Source organism: Neolamprologus multifasciatus, chromosome 18 (genome assembly GCF_963576455.1).
Source record: "Neolamprologus multifasciatus chromosome 18, fNeoMul1.2, whole genome shotgun sequence".
Taxonomy (NCBI): Eukaryota; Metazoa; Chordata; class Actinopteri; order Cichliformes; family Cichlidae; genus Neolamprologus; species Neolamprologus multifasciatus.
The window spans coordinates 33,351,957-33,373,040 of record NC_140456.1 but is presented as its reverse complement, the minus strand read 5'-3'; the positions used below and the strand labels follow the sequence as shown (position 1 = coordinate 33,373,040).

The 21,084-nt window shown below is 40.7% G+C and overlaps 1 protein-coding gene across 3 annotated transcripts in view; it reads left to right on the top strand.

Moving 5' to 3' along the window:
- LOC146498433 (collagen alpha-1(XV) chain-like) overlaps positions 1-21,084 on the top strand; it is a 69,571-nt gene that overhangs the window by 14,987 nt on the left and 33,500 nt on the right. The window contains exons 1-8 of one of the 3 annotated variants that reach the window (XM_085141194.1): positions 1,832-9,637; positions 14,791-14,978; positions 15,250-15,459; positions 15,562-15,714; positions 18,286-18,360; positions 18,559-18,633; positions 20,734-20,839; positions 21,005-21,045. In XM_085141194.1, the coding sequence (XP_084997320.1) occupies positions 9,259-9,637; positions 14,791-14,978; positions 15,250-15,459; positions 15,562-15,714; positions 18,286-18,360; positions 18,559-18,633; positions 20,734-20,839; positions 21,005-21,045 (1,227 nt within the window). In that variant the 5' untranslated portion in view covers positions 1,832-9,258. Of the gene's footprint in view, positions 1-1,831; positions 9,638-14,790; positions 14,979-15,249; positions 15,460-15,561; positions 15,715-18,285; positions 18,361-18,558; positions 18,634-20,733; positions 20,840-21,004; positions 21,046-21,084 lie in introns of those variants that run through there. The other 2 variants (XM_085141195.1, XM_085141196.1) reach the window with 2 other exon arrangements.

The window sequence follows — 21,084 nt, the reverse complement described above, 5'->3', positions numbered from 1 at the left end:
CACTCCGAATATCTCACATTCAGTTCCCTGTGCCCTACTAATGCATAAGCAGGACATTTCGCTGTCGTCGTCAGCTTATGTCTGCCCAGCTGCACGTGTGTTATATGCAGACAGGTAGACTACAGTCTATATACATTCATGCACTGAGGCAAAAACATCACTGAGCTTCACAGCAACAACATCTGTGTGTGTCTGCGTGATTGCGTGTTTCTAGAGGTGAAGTAAGGGTGAGAGGAGGAAAAAGGGACTTTAGGCTGATTGGGTGATAGTTATGAACACTTGATGTAATGGAAACTGTCCTTCTGCAGATGTTCGCCTCTGACCTCCTAACAACAATGCAGTCCTCTGTCTGAAATATTCTGTAGGCTTTACAGTGTGCCATTGACTGAACTTGTGCGTTTGTGTTTCTGTGTGTGTGTGCATCCAATATCAGGGTACGAGTGTGTTCAAGGTGAGAAGTTCATCTGTAGCACTGTAAGACCCAATGCATCAGAAAATAGCCAGAAAATTCAGATTTTTGGAAACTGGGATGTTTATTAACCCTTCTAACAAAATCCACAAAAAATGTTTTGCTATAACACGTTTAACCTTTGAGTGATCCAGTTTGTTTACTGTGTAAGATTTATATCACTGAGACATGGGGAAACCTGATATAATAATACAAATAAACACATTTACTGTGGAGCACGTTCTTGATTTGTCTAGTTAACTGTTCCTGAGACTGTATTGTGCAGCCCTATGACTTCTCCATTGTGCGATGCAGGCCTTCATAAAGGGGACACAAATCTGAAAGCGATTTAAGTGATTTGAGACATTCAGATGTGTGTGGTGCATGTGTGCCCTCAAACATAAGAATCAGTATTGCTGAAAGCCAACGTTTGGACCGTAGGTTGTCTTCACTCAGTCTTCGTGTCTGTGTGAGCAGGTCATTTGTTTGGGTTAATCCTGCCCTGAGGCTCGACTCTCCTTCTGCTAACCTCTCTGACTCAGAGTTTTCTTGTCTTTTATTTTTATCTTGTTTTTTTAACCCCTTTCTGTGTCTGCTTCTATTCTTTTGTCCCTCCTCTGCTCCCTCTCCCCCTCTTTTTCCAAGAAAAAGAAGATTTTTTTTTTTTTTTTTTTTTAAAGAAGATTTTAATATTCATACTATACATTAAAATGGTAACTTTTCTAATGAGATGCCCCAAGGCTCAGTCCCTGGCCCTTTGCTATTCTCTATTTACAGTGTTGGGGAGTAACGGAATACATGTACCGCCGTTACGTATTTAAAATACAAAATATGAGTAACTGTATTCCGTTACAGTTACCGTTTAAAAAGGTGGTATTTAGAATACAGTTACTTTGTTGAAATAAATGGATTACACGGCGGTACTTCCCTGTTTCATATTGTGGCGGGTCAGGACTGTTTGGGTTTTGTTTGACAGCTACGTTCTGTTGTTCCAGGCGGCAGCGTTACGGTTGCCATGGTTACAGGGTGACACTCTCTCTGCGTGTTTCCTGGGTGAGAGAGGCCTTGTTGTTGTTGTTGTGCTAAGCTAACAGGCAGAATGCTACAGGTATAGCTCTAAAGAATGTAGCATCATGGGCAGTGTAGTCCGTGCTGCAGGGAGAATGGACTGCCATACACGTTATGTGTCTGTGAGCGAGGGAGGGAGAAAAGTACGAGCTGTCATCGAGCAGAAACGGGAGCTGGAAGCATGTAAATATAATAATAACCACTGCAGCCAAGAAGAGAGCCTGACGAGCCCAGCTGTAAGTAAGCTATTAAGACTCGACTGTACACCGTGTTCGTGTTTTCCTCCAAAAACAATAAGTTCTGTTGGAGCAGCCTTTCAACGCCTCTCTCTGTCTCTGCTAGGAAAGTTGACCCAGACAACAAAGTAAAGCTAGTTTTCAGCTACGAGCCGACACAGAACCCACCGTATTAGCCAGAGGTCCCTTTACTACGGTTCGGAGCCGCGGACCTTCAGTAACAGTAATAAATCACAGCAATAGTACATTCATGTAGTTGTAAACAGCATGATAATATATTAAGTAATCCAAAGTATTCAGAATACGTTACTCTCATTGAGTAACGTAACGGAATACGTTACAGAATACATTTTGGGGCATGTAATCTGTAATCTGTAATGGAATACATTTTAAAAGTAACCTTCCCAACACTGACTATTTATAATTTCTGCATTCTTCTATTTTTGTGCACATGATTTCCAGTTCTATTTCTTAAATAACTCATGAGCTGTTACTTACATTTAATTAAGCTAATTTGAATCTAAGTGTTAATATCTGACAACTTTTCATAGCTATTAATAATTATTATAGGGTCCTTACATTATAAAGCTCCTTGAGGGGACTGTGACTTGGTCCCATTTAAATTAATTAAATCTTGCAAGAGGATCCACATAATGGCAATTAATGTCCCTAGACTGTAGGTGTTCATTTAATTTTCAAATGTATCCCTGACACACCTGAACACTCCTAAAATCTCTAGCAGAGTTGTTTAGACTGTGGAACAACTCGCTGAAGTAGATCAGGCAGGGTTACTTGATTTGATCACTTTCTGTACTTGTCATCATTTTGTGGGTAAGCATTGTATTATTACCTTACGTGTTTTGGGTGTTTGTTTGTTTTTACCTCGGATTGTAGGATTTTGTAAAGCACTTCTTCGTTTGTCTGAAACGACTGATTTCTCGGGCACCCTCACCCCAGCCTGAGGCGTTCTGGCAACCTGTTGTTTGAACTTCCACAGAAGACGTCTAATAGAGACTGATAGATTTTAACTCATTCCCAGGCCACAATGCCCCTTCCCTCTGCAGGTGGTCCCCCTTTTGTCTTCACTGTGGCAGTAGGTTGAGCCAGCAGATCAAAGAGCCCACAAAAAGTGTGACGGTTTCTCTGTGTGTGTATGTGTGTGTGTCCCTGTGTATGAGTGTGTTTGTGCACATCTCCCATCATCTCTCACATTCCAGGAATTCTTTGTGTCCCAACTGTCATCCTGGGCACAAAGGAGATCCAATCAGAGGGACAGACGCTGCTGTCTGTCTGATCATACAGTCACCTTTACTTTGTGCAGGCGCACATCCAGAAACGTTGCTGTCCCTCTGTTATGTAACACCCATGTTGTCTCCATTACACTGTAAACCAGTTTGTCAACATACATATACATATTTCAGCTTTAAGTTATTTTATTCCCTTCTGAATTTTTCGCTCCACTTCCCTTTATGTTTTTTAGTTGCCATCACATATGACGCTCAAATGTCCTAAAGGAGCATAGCAACCGAATTATTCTTGCTATTCATACTTTTAGCCGTGGAGCTGACTTTTAGTGTTGTCACTGATTCTTGTCTGTGGTTTTCTTGGCCACTCATAAGCTGATGACAGTGTTAGTTTTTAGTGTGTGAGCAGCCTTTCTTGGACACTCTTTCAAATAGAAAGGCCTAGAAATATAAAATGAAAATACATACGCAGGAAAAGTGGAAGAGGAGTGAGGGAGGGATGGGAAAACAGCTTCTCAACACAGGCTTCATTTACTGCTCGGCTGGTTGGTGCAGCGTCTGCACATGTCTGAATGTGTGTGTGTGTGAGGTATACCTATACCTGAAAACAGGTCCTCTCTGTTGACAGCTGTGCAGCCCACCCACCCAGCTACAGTCTTTAGGGTTGGTTAAGACGAGGCGTCAGTCAAACTTACTGTAAAATAAACAGCAACGCAAACACGCAAATTTAAAAGAACAAAAAACAAATAAATTCCTTGTGAGTTGCACAATTTTGTGCTTGTAAAATGCCTCGAGATAAATGTCCAAGAATGTTGCATGAACAGTTGACGTGTAATCTTCCTTTAAAAAAGGTTACAGTCTGCAGTGCCTCGTAAATGAGTTCTTTTGTTGTTCTAACCCTGAGAACCAAAACCTCTTTCGCTCTAATTGGCAAAGTACTTGTACATTCAAGCACACAAAACCAAGAGCGCATGCAGACACACACTTCGGGCTTATGAACACACACACAAAGAGCAAAAGTGACACCAAATTTCCAATTTTTTATCTACTACATTTTAGTAGTAGATAAAAGAAAGACTTCCTAAGTGTTTTGTGCGCTCTATCACAGCTCCCATTAGCTCAGCTCAAGTGCTTCTTGATCACTATTCATGCTGTGATTGTGTCATTTGGACGGCGTTGCATTAGTACACAATGTGGCAAAAGTTCAGTCAATGGTTAATGTTGCTGTAACAGATCACAACACATTAACCTCATACCAATACGTAATGTGTCGCCAGCTGCTGCTCATAGATCTCCTGCTTGTTGGTGATGTCTCTGATAGAGCAATTGTGTCAATTTGGTGCTGTATAAATAAAATGTAACAAAATGGCACAAAATGGCACTATATCAAGTGTTATTTTTCTTTTGGATTTTATTTTTATCTTGCAGTAATTTTGATGGATTGTGTTGTGACATCTAAGCCAGTTAAATATCCTGGTCGTCTCTAAACTCTGAGCCAATTTACTGTTTTTGACCACAAGGTGGCGGCAGAGTGCTAGCATGTGTGAACGGAGCACAGTATGATTTTAACTGCAGTGTCTTAATGTGTGGTCAATATTGTGTCTCATTGATTTTATTGATTCTGAATATACTGATATTAGAAATCACACCATGTGTCATAGTTATACTTGTACAGCTTGTTTATCTTAACACATTTATGTACATACATCTATATCACTGTTTTCTGATTATTAATCAAAAGCAGGACACATTTTAGTTTAAAATCTTTTGTCATCTAAAGAAATTCTATAACTAAAACTGTTAAATCAAAATACAGACACACGCCTCTGTGATTTTCCTTTGTCTTTCCAGGAGACACTTAAATGTTATTTTTTTTTGTAAATAAATTCCTAGTTTCATCCATGGGATTGGCTGTGACAGTAAACCAATTAGCATTTATTGTTGTAGCAGTTGCTAGGTAGAGCAGGAAGTGAGAGAGAGGTGAAGGGTGAAGGGGTTGCTCCTCCTGGAATCCAGGGGCCCTAAATGGGGTCAGCATGTATAGAAAAAAAGAGGGTCTGTAAATACTCATAAGAATGTGGAGCAGTTCACCACGTTCGGCTTCGCACATAAGAGCTCGACTTTCTTTCTGTTATTTTTTGACACCATAAAGCCTGACTGGGTCATGTTTGCAAATAATCACTTTTTTTTCATTTACTGTTTGAATGTGGCCAAAAGGCTCCATTTGGCATCAGCTCATTGACTTATTTCCGATGCAGTTTCAACACTTACGTTCTTATTACAACCACTAAGAGATAATAGTCTAATTTATGACAATTTCTGATAAATTTGCAGATTTGTACAAGTCCTATTTTACAAGCTAGAAACCCTTATTCAAATCTACAAACCAAGAGTTCAGGTGCTAGTTAATTTCAGGCTAGTTTAGGCGTTGTTATTACATTGTTTATTACATACATGTCAATAAAAGTCTCATTCACATGATGGAGCCCTACTCAGACAACTGTCAGATTTAACACTCTCCGTGAAAGTGGATTAAGGAAATAAGTGTTTAAAGTTCAGGTTTTTAGAGCACGTTCAAGGTCTGGAATATTCAGGCCCCATCTTATCTTAATGAGTAACATAAATAACATAGAGCTGGATCAGGTGACCCCAAATCCTCCCTTAAGAGGACACTTGTTATTAATCTCTGTCTCTCTTCCACAGCATGTCTTTATCCTGTCTTCCTTCTCTCACCCCAACCGGTCGCAGCAGATGGCCCCGCCCCTCCCTGAGCCTGGTTCTGCCGGAGGTTTCTTCCTGTTAAAAGGGAGTTTTTCCTTCCCACTGTCGCCAAAGTGCTTGCTCATAGGGGGTCATATGATTGTTGGGTTTTTCTCTGTATGTACTATTGTAGGGTCTACCTTACAATACAAAGCGCCTTGAGGCGACTGTTGTTGTGATTTGGCGCTGTGTAAATAAAGTTCAATTCAATTCAGTTCAATTTTATTTATATAGCGCCAAATCACAACAAAAGTCGCCTCAAGGCGCTTCATAGATACAGAGAAAAACCCAACAATCATATGACCCCCTATGAGCAGCACTTTGGTGACAGTAGGAAGGAAAAACTCCCTTTTAACAGGAAGAAACCTCCAGCAGTACCAGGCTCAGGGAGGGGCGGGGCCATCTGCTGTGATTGGTTGGGGTGAGAGAAGGAAGACAGGATAAAGACATGCTGTGGAAGAGAGACAGAGATTAATAACAGATAAGCTATAGTTAAAGTTGAATTGCAGAACATGAAATCACTGGGTTAGGTAGTTGGTTGGATTCTGCTAACAGGCTTAGCAGACTTAGCATAGACATGAGTTTAAGTTAACATATAAGTGGAAAACAAGGAAACAGAAGAAAGAAGTGGATAATATTAATAAAAACAGTACTTTCAACTATGAGTTCAAATGAAGTATTCTGCTCTTTACTACACAATGCATTGAACAATACTGTAATTCTTAGGTGTTTCTTTTTTCCCCTTGGGTGGTCTTTATGCTGTGACCAGCCAGACATCCAACCAGTAGGAGAATAGCTAAGAAAAAATCGATTTGATTGACAGGTTCTGGTTGCCATTTTTCATTTTAATTAGTTCAACTACATAACAAAGTCTGTGATTGATGTAGCTACAGTAAAAGCTACTTGTTGATAGCCGCTGATACTTGGATAAAACACTGAATAACAGAATTAGGTTCTTGTTCAACTCTGTAAGTAAATCACACAACACATGGCCGAGACTTGAGGGTTTTTTTGTTACATTTGTTACTACAGCAAAACGTCTGTTTTTTGTAGTAACTGGTTGGCAAATGGTTTCTTTATCAATAAAAATGTGACTGAAATATAAAGAATCAAATGTTCTTTTAGTTCAAATAAATAATCACTTCCATTCTAAAAAGTAAATTCAAACCTAAACAAACATCACAATCCAGTCATTACCACCAATCCAGCCTTTGTCCTGGACCTCACCAAACGTTTACAGAGACACAACACAAGAGAACAGTCATGCCTTTGTCATCAGCAACGTGGGGCCCCTGTCCTCGCTCTGTGATCAGTGAGCGGCAGCAGAGTGAAGTCCAAACCTTTTATCGCGCAATTAAGAAACAATCATCATAATTTTGCGTCAGGGAGCTAATGAGCGCTTGCTATTAAAAGTAAAGCCATTTTCCTGCTTTTACCTAACAAGCTTTTAAGGAATGTTAAGACTGGTCAACAGCACCATTCTCTGGCAATGGTGATGGAAATTTGAGCTTTTCTGCTTCTAGACACACACATGAGAGCACAAGTCAAAAACTAATGAGATGTAACTACAATCAAAAACAGTATTACACGAATAACTCATTGATTTTGAATAAGAATTACACATTCAATCTCTAAACCGCAGTCTTCTCACGTTATCTAATGTCACATAATATGAATAGAGCAAATTTGATCATTTTGTTACTTTTTTATTCAATTTCTATGTTACAGTGTCTTCTATGTAGAAAGTGACCGTAAAACTATGTCCCAAAGGACACACTGAAGCAAAGCTTCCCCTCTGTGCTCTTAAAAGAAACCTCACTTCTAATGCCTCTGCAATGTTTTCCCTCCTGATTCACTGTAGTTTCATTTAGTGTGATGATCAACAAAATCGGGGCCAGCGTAGCACCAGATATGGTCGGGCTAAGTTGCAAGAGACTCTTTAAAATAGTGGTGAAATGTGAAATTTTGAAAAAATGAATTCTTAACCAAATAAAATAGTTATTAATGTTGGCCTGTTGGACTACAACTTGCATCCTAAACAGTATTAAAGCTTTCTTGGATGTTCTCCCCCCTCTATGAGCTGCTAGTGGTTTGGTCCACCCCAAAGCAGCACGGACAAAAATAGTTTCAAACTTGATAGCGATGGTGAGGACTTAGATAACCACTGATCATGCTCCAAGACAGAACAGGGAACTACTATGATGTGTAAAGTAACTAAGTAAAAAGTTCTTCTTATGCCTGTATAGCTGCTGATATATCATCAAATGTTTTTATATAATATATAATAATAGTAGGCTATCCCAAAATAGTGAAAAACAGAGATTCAGCTGCAGCTCCAACTCTAAATAAATAGACATATTTATGTCAGTGAGAATGTAGAACAAGCTGAGCCTTAAAAGGCTCAAAGCTTTATTAGAGGTGTTTTTGTAGGTTTGCACAATAAATCTGGCAACAACAATGCAATGTTTCTGTGGGTGATATTTATGGAGTCTGTGGGGTCCAAAGGCTTCGCCACTGCTCTGGACTCTACACCACCCAACTAATGACAAAACATGTTACGGTTACATCCACTAACCAATGTCAGCTATCTAAAGAGTTTTGTTTTGTAAAATGTCTCAATAATTAAAGAGAGAAACATTATTAATAACATTCTGAACTTGACAAATAATTGAGGTTCACATTAGAAAAGCCTGCATGTAAGTCGGTCTTCGTGGTGCACTTTCATGCTACTTTAGGAAGCCATGTGTTCATAAGCAAATGAAGTTTCTGAGTCTCTGAAAACAGTCTGGTTGCTCCACTTGTCCACAGTATGATGTTTCCTAACCTCAGTCTGATGATGGAGACCTGAACACCTGAGCGCTTACACAGACATGCAGCGCAGTATGTGATTATATTTCATTAAAGGCATGTACTGATACATGTACTTTTTAATTTGTCACACACATGCAGCCACCGGGATGATATTTGCGTGTAGACCACATGGTTGTGCCCCACTCCCACTGTGTTTCAGCTTTATAACACCACATGTGTGATCACAGAAACGGCAGTAGATGCACGAAAGGAGGTGGAGGATTGAGGCCTTGTTAACGAACGCTCTAATCTTCTTGTCCGCGAGGCAACGGGAGAGAAAAATCAAGTCAGCTGTGGTGTAGAGTCCCCCCTCCAAAGTAGGGGGAGTCAATAATTACACAGAGAAAAAGGAGGGTGGGGGTGTGCAGAGAGGAGATGTCAGGGGGGTTGGAAACAGGGCAAGAGAGAGAGGTCATAACGACGAGGAAAAGAGACAAGAGAGGCAGCAGGAGACAAACGGCTTGTTTTTTCACTCTTTTTATTTTGTTTGTTTCGTCTCTCTGGATCACCTGGATCACCTGGATTACTTCTACTCTCTGCAGAACTTCTCATAATTGGACCCTCAGCATCTTCCTCGCCTATATGTTTGCATGTGTGCAATATCTGCGCTTATACAGATCAGAGAGCATCCAGCTGAGAGAGACGCAGGCAGATGATGGAACCTGCACACCTCTCCCTTGCACTCTTCTTCCTCGTCTTCTCTCCTGTGAGTGGCCAGTGGTGGAATTTGTTCTGGGGAAATCCTGAAACCACCACCGTTCCTCCTTCAGTTACCTCTCCGACCGTGACAAGATTTTCTGACACCCCGGGCACGACACCAGTGTGGTCAGTAAAAGTGGACGAGGTGCTGGTGAATGCTGTGGAGGGCGTTCACACAGAAGGGTCTGTTTTGACCCCCACTCAGCCCAGCTCAGGGGTGTCACCGTCTGGTTTCACTACTGCAGATCACTGGACGTTTCCTACAGGGAAGACTGCAGGTGGAGACAGTAAAAGTGGGTCTTCGGACAAACCCCTGAAACACTGGAGAAATGGTGAGTTTAACGGGCGTTCTAGCTTCTGGGAGGCTCCATTGTGCTCCATACATTTAGGACTAGCCATTAGAGAAATCCGATTTAGTTAGAGGTCAGACTAAAGATCCAGAGCTGCTTGGCTTGTTTCAGGCAGTGGCTCATTCACGAACTGGCAGGTTGGTGCTTTGATCTCCAGCTCCTCTGATCTTTCGTATACTTGGGGCAAGATATTGAACTTGTAATTGCCTCAGATGTATCTATTGGTGTGTGTGATTGATAAACTACACAAAATTAAACACAGAAAGACTGTGGAAAATGTTTCAGTGTTACTTGTGCTGTAGCTTTAATGGTGGTCAGTAAATGCTACATGTGGCAATATTTCATAAAAAAAGCAAAGATCTCATTTATCATCTCTTAGACTGGAAACGAATTGAAACCAAAAATGTTACGTGATATATCCTTGTAAAGGCTGGTTTATTTGAAATTAAAATGTCTTTAAAGTTATGCTGTGACAGTCGTTAGCTTTGGTTTGGTTTTTCCTAACAATAAACTGTGTAAAAGACGGGCTTTAACCAATGAGGAACTCAGTACTCCTGAGCAAAGCTGGGTGATCAATATATCCTCCAGTTAACTGTTTGTACTGTTATATATTACTACATATGTGACTAGTATCTAATAACAGCACCAGGTAACCATTTTCTGCTTCTGATTGACTGCAGAGGAAGTTATGTTTCAAAGCATCGAGCGGGTAATTCTGCGTAAATGTGACAGGATTACACCTGTTCACACCTCAGATTCTCTTTATTTGTTTACTGGGTCATGTTGATGGTTCAGCGGTTGAGTGGGCCTACACAATCTTTCCATCCTGTCTTAGTGTATCTCATAAAGGAGAACAGTACCCCTGCTGACCAGTATGTGATCTAGTCCTAGTCTATAGTCTGAGATGTCTGGAAAGAGTGGGCCAAGCTACAGGAAGCTTTTGTGTGGCATGTGAAGGCTGAGGTGGGTTTAAAAGGTTATGCATGGTTAATATTGGTTTTTATGAGTCTGCAAGCTGATTAGGCGTTCATGTGGCCAAGATGAGGATTAGGTTTGAGAAGCAGGAATAAAAAACCAGATGACCAAGTTTTGAAGTTCACAACAACAACAATAATAATAATAATAACAATAATAATAATAATAATAATAATAATAATTTAATAATAGTAATAATAATAATAATAGTAATAATATAATAATAATAATAATAGTAATAATATAATATAATAATAATAATAATATAATAATAATAATACTACTAATAATAGTAATAATAATAATGATAATAATAATAATAGTAATAATAATATTAATAACAATAATAATAGTAATAATAATATTTAATAATAGTAATAATAATAATAATATAATAATAATAATAATAATAATAAGTGAAATGAGGAGTAGTAACAAAAAAACAATAAAACTAATAAAATGTAATTTCAAGAATCATAAGTCTGAATGTATTGAACCACCATGGACGAGGATCATTCTGACCCTGTCCTGTTAAATAGTTAAATACTTCATTTACAAATTTGTTTGATAATAACTCAGATTTGACGAGGTATATAAAAAAGAAAGTATAAAAACACACTGAGACAGATTGAAGAGCTTGTTTTCAAATTAAACTCACAGCTGGCTCCAATAAAACAAGAAACATAATAAATGAACTATTGTAAAAGTTTATCACACGTCCACCTCTGCTTCACAGGACCTGCAGCTTCACCATCCACACTGCTCCACCTCAGTCTGCAGTCAAAACGAGCCTCTTGCTGGTTCTAGTGTTAATCACTCTCATGTGATTAACACAGGATTTGTTCATGGGCACTCTGGGAGTTATTGTTACACAGGTATATACTCTGATGTCTCCTGGGCATTGGTACAGGCTGAAAAACAGCATTAACTGAAAGACTTTACACAACTTTGAGCAAATGTGTTACTATTTATACATGCAGCAGACATACAGGAACAAATGTGATGGCCAGTTTGTGTCGGTCCAACATTTTTTTACATTTAGATGTTTTGTGTTTTTTTCACTCGCTGGTTAAAGCTCTGATTCACATGAGATTTTCCTGCTGCTAAAGTTTTATGCTGAGGTTAAAATAACAAAACTGTATTTATTTGTGTCTTATTCATTCATTCATTTATTTATAAAGCACATTTAATAACAACAGGGAGCTGACCAAAGTGCTGTACAAAATAACAATTAAACAATGACATTAACAACAACAACAGGTAAGAAAATTAGGATAAAAGAATCGGTAACTCTCACACAGTTTTGAAAGCCAGAGTAAAAAAATATGTTTTAAGATGCGATTTAAAAAGAGTGACAGTCGGGGCCTTTCTAATGTGGAGAGGTAGATCGTTCCACATTTTCGGTGCCACAACTGCAAATGATCTCCTCTATGAACCATCCTAGACTTATGTAAGGTGAGGAGATGATCACTTGATCGAAGGGCTCTTATGCAAAACTCAGATGTCCAGTGACCACTGCTCAATTACAGCCGTTGCTGAACTGAAACTGAATGACTCTCCATCACCTGCCTGTGAGTTTTATTTCAGTTATCAGTTTTAATCCATCATAATTCTGTTTGTAGATTCTGTTTTTATGCTGACAGCATATAAACAGCATTTTGTCCTGGTGTAGAGACCTGAGTACATCTGGTCTTAAGAGTGCCCCGATCATGAAAATACTAATTAGAATCAATTCTATACCTTCTTCTTGTCCTTAGCGGGCGACCAGCGGCGGTGGTCTGCCGCGCAACCAGTACACTGCTGTAGGTGCCGCAGGTTCTCTTGCTTGACCAACGATTATCTTCCACGCTTTTCGATCTAAGGCGATGGTTCTTTCGTGCTCGAGGTCAAGTCGAAGGGCCTTCAAATCATCCTGGATTTGTTTCATCCATGTCTCCTTTGGTGCATTTCGATGCACCCTCCAATCGGTGGGGCGGGTCAACCAGAGTAGGCCATGGGGCTAGCGGCTCGGGTCCATTAAACAAATGTGGCCAAACCAACGGAGTCGGCGGCGCTGGATTAACTTGCCGATCGTCGGTTGGCTGCCGCAGCTGGTGAGGATGGTGTCATTCGAATGACGGTCGCGAAGGGAAACGCTGAGAATGCATCTAAGGCAACACATTTGGAAAACTTCGAGCTTGCTCAGGTCGTGTTTGAGCATTGATTCTATACCTTACAATATAGGAAATTAAGTCATTATATTAACTGTTGATATAGCACCTTATTTTGAAGAAACTGACTGTGTTTAATGGACAGAGAAGTAGCTTCACACATGGACAACACTGATCACTTGAAACCGCTCGGCCTGTCAAGCAAGTACATTTTAATTAGCTTCACTATACCATCATGATAACCTGCTGAAGTTCATCAAAACTGGTGCAGAGGTCAAATTAAATTGCAAAATAGACAAGATGGCTGTAGCGACTATGACATCACCCATTGGTTTAGGAGTTTGAGTATCTGCGTCTTTGCTGTCACCACTGAAAAGCCTTAACTGGCCTGTGAAGCTTGGTTAGCAAGCTGTGTTCATAACTATACAAATACAAACCCAAGAACCGAGTGCTGCTATTTTCCTTCACCAACACTAAAACCTTTCAGACTGGCTGTAGCACAGCAGGCTGTTTTATCTTTCAGATTCCAGTCCACGAAATGTGTAAGGCAATAAAAGCAGCCACGCATCTCATCTGCTCAGTATTGAAACGGATTCATTTTGTCTTTTTTAAGTGACCTTTATCTAGTTGTTATCAAGTGGGAAACCAAAATAGTTTTTTGAACTAGTCTGCAAATATGTATTTTATCGCTTCATTGGCTCCTGGTCAAATATCGCATCAATTTCAAAATACTCTTGTACACATTTAAGGCTATTCATCATCTCCTCCATATCTCTGTGACCTGGTTAAGATCACCGCCCCATCTCGTTGTCTCAGATCTTCTTCTTCCCTTTCACTCTCTGTCCCTTCCCCCCCGTCTTGCCACCATGGGGAGCCGGCCTTTCAGCTGCTCCACGACTCTGGAATTCCCGACCTCCTGATTTAAGAAACATCTCTTCCTTCTCTCTCTTTAAGTCCAAACTCAAAACACACTTGTACAAAACAGCTCATCCCACATAACCTCTCCACTTTATTTTATTTGTTTATGTCTTATTATTTATGATTCTGTAAACTTCCTGCTTTTATGTTGCTTTTAAGTGTACAGCGACCTTCAGTGTTTTGAAAGGCGCTTTCAAATAATAATTATTATTATTATTATTTTAACAATGAAGACTGGCTCTAAGTTACTGCATTACTTTGCTACACCCCGGATGTCGTCACCAGGACGTCTAGCTGTAAATTCAGTTCTCCCATAGCAGGATACTGATGCTTGCACATCTGGACTGGAGGTGTGTGGGCTTGGTTGTGTGTATTTGTTTGCAGGATAAAAAAGTGTAAATGTGCGTTAGGGTGAGTGGTGCACTGAGTGATGCATACACACTGTGACACACATACCAAACCCTCTAATCAGGTGTTTCCTGTTGGCCAGGCTGATGAATGAGAGACGCCTAAATGTTCATCTGTCTGATCTGGTGTTTGTGTGCGTTCACATGGTGACCTGTATGTTTGATCTTAAGCTCGTGCAGATCTTATACACGTGCATGTAAGTGACAAAGATTTAGATAACAGGGACGAGCACGCCTGGAATGCTGAGGTGAGCGTCGCCACGGGAGACGGGCCTCACAGCGAGAGGAATCACGGGAATGTGAAACCGTCTCTTCACATATGCACCAAGCACTCTAATTATTCTGTTTCTGAGGATTATGTCCATACGAGGCTGAGCGGTGAGCCGTGGTGGGCAGTCTGGATCAAATCAAGTCAAATTAACACCGTGTTAGGATCACAAGTACCTCTGCTCCTCATTTTAAGTGGCGAATTAACCAGGAACACACAGGGCAGACAAATGGGATGAAGATGGAGGCTTAAGGCTAAATATTGCAGCTTTTAAATATAATATACTACACATTTAGGATTTTTAGTGTCTCTGGGAAGGATTTGAAAGAATAAAACTTGCAGCAGTGTGTTTTGTGTTGTTGCCTTGTTTTCACGTACAGCATTTATTAACATACTCTTCCTGTCTGTCTCTGTCAGAGCAAGGCTCAGGAAGTTATCTGAACCTGACGGACTTAATTGGCTTCCCCCTCCCTCCCTCTGTGTCCTTCACTGCCGGCTTTGAGGGTCATCCAGCCTACAAATTTGGGTCTCAAGCCAATGTCGGCCGACTCACCAAAACCTTTGTGCCGGGATCGTTCTACCGGGACTTTGCTATCATCGTCACGGTAATGCTATAGAGTTCAACCCCATAATCTTTTATCTTGATTGTCAGCATGCTTGGTTGTCACAACTAAAGATATGACGGTTTATGAGGGCGAATGCCTCCTCGTGTCATCACCGTGTGAAATGTCAACAGTAAAGCAAGACTCATATGTTTGTCCCTGTTTAAAAGCTGTGAATAAAGAAAAATATCTCTTTAATGTTTTCATATACTCACTTATGACTGAATTTCGTGTGAAAAGTCTTTTATTTCCTCACACCATCGTATTGTTCCAGGTGCGCCCAGCTAGCCAGAGAGGTGGCATGCTCTTTGCCATCACAGATGCCCAACGCAAGGTGGTGAAGCTGGGTTTGGCCCTCACTCCAGTTCGCGAGGGCCTCCAGAGCATCCTACTGTACTACACTGACCAGGAGCAGGCCTCTCATAGCCACAAAGCGGCTGCCTTTAGCGTCCCGGATATGACTGACCAGTGGACACGATTCACGGTGAGCTTCATCCAGGTTAACGACAACAGATAAAAAGACTCTTCCATTAAGATGAGTCATTGTTGACTGATCCTGGTCACGTCTGTGGTCTCTGCCTGACAGGTGGTGGTGGAGCATAATGAGGTCCGTCTCTACTTGGACTGCGGAGAGGCCGAGAGTAAGGACTTCCATCGTAGGCCAGAGAAACTCACCTTTTCACACAATTCAGGCATTTTTGTAGCTAATGCAGGAAGCACGGGGCTTGAAAAGTTTGTGGTAAGTGAAAGTTTAATATTAATGTGGTAATAAGAGAAATAAGAGAAAGAACTATATATTTTCTTCTTTTTTTCACATTTAACTAGCCAGTACTCTAAATAAATCTGTCTCTAAATAAAGACCCCATATCGAAGCAAAAACTTCCACTGATCAAACAGAAGATGTTTGAAAGATTTGCCTGATTTGAGATGGAAAAACCTAGAATTGTACATTTCTTGTTGTAATTTTATGCAGTTTTTCATTGGTTTGGTTGAACCGTTTCCTCACACTTATAGAGTGTTCTTGTCTCTCTTCGGGAGACTTTTCTTAATCATAACGTCGAGATGTTTGGCCAGTTTTCAGACAGTTTGCACATCCTAATGCAAAATACACGTTTTTCTGGACTGGATAAGAATACAGCCAGGCCTACAGATCGCACACAGAGAGGAAGTGAGAGGGGAGGATACATGGGGGAGTAAATCGATTGCAGATGAGGAAGTTGAAGATATCAACATGTCTTGGTTGTGGTGTGATCAAAGGCAGACGGTGGAGTGCTGCATCGTGATAGGGCACAAATGTAAACTTGATGTCGTTTTTCATTCAGGAAGAAAACAAAACAAAAATGTTTGTGTGCTTGTCATTAAAACAAATGTCTGTGCAATGTCAACTCAGACGTTTCCAGAGTGAATACATGACGTTCTTTGGCCAAAAGGAATGAAAATATATTACAAAAGCCACTTTGACACATCACTTCTTTTCCATCTCAACTATCTCCACACAAAGAAAAGAAAAGAAATAAAAGAAACGAGCTGTTGCTGTGGTGAGACAATGATCACCTCATTCTGCTTCAGTGCAGCTTCACTTTCTGAAGCATGACGGCAAAATATGTGCAGCGGTACGTGCACTCGTGCCCATCTGGGCCACTGAGTGTGTGTGTGTGTGTGCACGCACGTGTGTGTGCACGTGTGTGTGTCTGTGCGTGCGTGCATGTGTGTGTGTGTGTGTGTGCGTGTGTGTGTGCACTTGTGTGCGTGTGCGTGCGTGTGTGCATGCACGTGTGTGCGTGCGTGTCTGTGTGTGCGTGTGTGTGTGCACGTGTGTGCGTGCGTGTGTGCGTGTACGTGTGTGTGTGCGTGCGTGCATGTGTCTGTGTGTGTGTGTGCGTGCATGTGCGTGTGTGTGTGTGCGTGTGCGTGCGTGCGTGCATGTGTCTGTGTGTGTGTGTGCGTGCATGTGTCTGTGTGTGCGTGCGTGCATGTGTGTGTGCGTGCATGTGTGTGTGTGCATGCACGTGTGTGTGCATGTGTGTGCGTGCACGTGTGTGTGTGTGTGTGTGCGTGTGTGTCTGTGTGCGTGCATGTGCGTGCATGTGTGCGTGTGCCTATCACCTCACATTTTGCTGTGCTACAGTGTGTTTGGTATCACTGTCAGACTTTCTTTCAGTCCTGAACAGAAGTGCTGTGACAGAAGAATAGAAGCTTTAATATTTTTGTTAAATATTCCAAACACTGATCACTGAAACTAAAGTTCATTTTTTTCAGAATAACTTCCCAGTTATATTTCAGAGGTATTTCAAGATGGCTGCTGAGTGGCAAGACTTGCTTCTGGAAGAGTTTTTCCTCTAATTACAGCAACTGCATGTAAATATGTCCCCACCTTTAGACTGAGGAGAGTCCATGAAACACTTTAATGGGGAATAAAGGTGTTTAAACAGATGATTCACAGTTCACAATAATCTCTGCTGATTTCTGCACAGTCCATCGTTGCCTCCACTGTCTGAAACGAGCAACATTCCCTTTCAACTTTCCTCTCACTGGCTCTTTCATACAAAGAACATCATTTATTCCAGGTGGGCGGAGCTTTTATGCCCGCAATTAGAGCTCTGTGTTTGAAATGACCATACGAGGAATCTCAGTGAGAAAAGAAGAAAAACTCAGACACACGTGGATTACATCACTATTGAAACATAAAAAAACCTGCTTCACGAGTAAAGTATTTGTTTACATAATACCTGATAAATGATATAATAATAATTAGCATTGACAGCACACTACACTGCATGTCCAATGTAATCAGATGACAGTTATTATGTTGCCAACAAATCACACAAAGTCTGTAGACCAGTAACTAGATGGACACTTGGAGTGGCTGCATCACAATTTTAAAGAAAGTGATCTTGTTCACACCAAAATGTGACGTGTTATCTCTTTGCCCTCATCTCAACTAAGATTCATCAACCTTAAGGCATAAGCCAGTGATTCCATGACCCATTTTTAATTCAATTGTTAGTCTTTCTCTTAAATGTAGCTCGAGTTACTAACTATGATGAATTATGAGAACATGAAAACATATCTAATGTTTGGTGGAGGAACTCTAATATGCCTGGAGCAGTGCACACCTCCACAAAGGCAAGATCACTGCTTTGTTGTTTCATTTGTGTTATTATTTGGTCTTACCAGACTGATACTGACGACACAACGGAAGAACTAATTGTAGCACAGTCACAGCAGTCACTGAACTCCCGTCAGTCCCTACAGCCAGCACGAGCCTTCCTCTCCATGTTTCACATTTCCTCTGTTTTTTCCTTCGCAGGGTTCGATTCAGCAACTGGTCATAAAAGACGATCCAAGAGTGGCTGAGGAGCAGTGTGAAGACGACGATCCTTATGTGAGACACTCGTGACTTGTTGCTGAAATGCAAACCTTTCTAACACAGCCACAGTCTGCCGAGCGATATTTTAAAATGCTGTAAAAACTTACATGTCGACCCACAGCTCCCCCTTGTGGTTAAATTACTGGTTGTGAGGATTTGTGCTAAAAGGTTTTTCTTTTCACCAATGAATGTTTAATATGACGTTTGATAAAGGCCTCGGGGTACGCCAGTGGAGACGAGGCTTTGGATGACAGAGAGACAGAGAAAGACCCGAGGAAGACCGCACAGGTGAGAACGCCACGGGTTGGTGATGGCTGGATGGATTACTTTAGTCCTCTCTGTCCATCAGTGTGTGTGTGTGTGTGTGTGTGTGTGTGTACATGTTTAGACATCTTTGTGAGGAAAGAAAATTGGCGTGCTACGATCCTTGTGGGACCAACAGTCACTGATGGGGACAAAATGCTGTCCCCACGGGTTTGAAGGCCTTTTTGAGGCTTTGTGTGTGTGTGTGTGTGTGTGTGTGTCCACTTGTTATGTCCGGAGCTTAAAACTAAAACTACACTCCATGTCTATTTGCACTTGTAAGAGTTCAACCCTATGCATTTGTTTTGGTGCTGTCTTTCATCCTCCCACAACCTAAAAGTCAGTTTGACCCCAAACATCTCTGAGTTAAAACTGACTTTGACGCTTCAAAGAAAACTGGCCTTAATATCCTGTTACTACAGAATGGTGGAGTCATGTAGACCCTTCTAGTCTGACCTGGAGACACTATCAGCAGCAGAGTAGAAGAAGAGCATAACACGATGTTGGTCTTTTATTTTATTGTTTAGTAATGCTCTTGTTTTGAAAATAAAATCATTCATCAGAAGTATACTAAATGAAAAATCAGTGCTTTCTATTAATAGTCTCATTCACCCAATTCAACCCCATTAACCATCTTAAATACAATCATACACTTCTTTCATCTGTACTTTCACATGCATTCACACTTTTGCCTGAGGACACTTCAACACATGCACAGGAGGAACCAGAGAAAGGACCTTCTAAGCTAATGTGGAAGAGCAGGTTTATTTTTATTTTATTTATTTAGGACAGTGCATGTTAATGAACATAAGTGTAAAAAAAAAATTACATGAATGTAAACATGCCAGATTATAGCCAAGGGCTAATTTCCATCTGTTGTCCTTAAACATAAAAAAATAGACATAATAATTCATATAAATTCATCATTCATTCATAATAAAACTCCATCACCAAACTTACACCTACACACCATTCTGTTCCCAAATAAAACATTAAAACTATACAACTCATACATGATCACACACTTGATTTGTCCAAAACCAGTTTTTAACCTTTTCCTTAAACAAATTGAGTGTAGAGCATTCTCTAATGGAGGAAGACTGTTCCACAGATGGCCACCCTTAACAGAGAGGACGTTCCGCCCAAATGCTGTCCGTCTGTGGGGTATAAACAAGTCTCCTCGGATTGTAGCTCGAGTGGTCCTGTCTGCGCTTTCTTTATGCCTAATGAACTGCTTTAGTGGTGGTGGAGCAAGGGAGTGTAAGACTTTATATATTAAACACACTCTTTTAAGTTTCACTAAGTTATTGAAGTTCAGTAATTTATGTATTTTTTAACACATGACAGTGGTGGTGGGAAGTCGGTTTTTTGTCAAGTCGTTTTAAACTTCTTTTATAAATGTTTTCAATAGTTTTAAGTGTTGTTGGACAAGCAAGTGACCAGGACATCAAACAATAGTCCATATGAGAGATGATCATTGAGTAAAAATACATTTTTGCAACATTCATATTTAAATTATTACGTATATGATTAAAATTTCGATTATTAAATTTAAGTATCTGGGACACTTTATTTATGTGACTCTTGAAGGATAATGTTGGGTCTAGAATGACCCCAAGATGTTTAAATTCTGGAGCTAATTCAAGCTCTACTCCATCCAGGAATATGTTTGACTGTGTCAAGTTTAAGGGGCGTTTTGAAAAATACATGCAGACAGTTTTTGAGGTGTTCAACATTAGGCATGAGTCCTCCAGCCAGCTATGCATTAATGCTAAATCAGCTGTAAGATCTTTTGCCACCTGCTGGACACTATTTGCTTGCGTATATATAACTGCATCATCCGCATACATTTGAGCAAATATATTTGGACAGACTTCAGGTAAGTTATTGATAAAAAGAGAGAACAATAAGGGCCCAAGAACAGATCCTTGAGGAACCCCTGTATCACAGTCTAAATATGGAGATTTAACCCCATCCAACACCACACACTGCTTCCTGTGTGAGAGGTTGTCACACTTACAATGGTGGGACAAAGACATGGTGCACACACGAGACAGAATCACAGCCATTTTTGTCTCTTGCAAGGAGGGGGGTGTTCCCGTTAGTGCTCCGCCCACTGATGCTCCAGAGGAGTTTGAGGACTTTTCTCCTCACACGGGTCCAACAGGAGCCCGAGTGGACCTGATGACAGGTCTGTAGCACAAAGTTTTGTTCCTGTTTATTCCATGAAAGCTTCAGTATTTGAATTATGAACTAAACCTTTATCATATTTACTTTTCTGAATGTCCTCTCTCTGTGATAATGTAAGCATACACTGTCTGAAGTGAAACTGATAGACGTCACATGCTGTTTGCAGGGCTACACCGAACAGAGGAGGCGGGAGAGCAGCCACAGGGTGTAAGTTGGGGGGCTTTCTTGCCTAGTTGTCTTATCTTG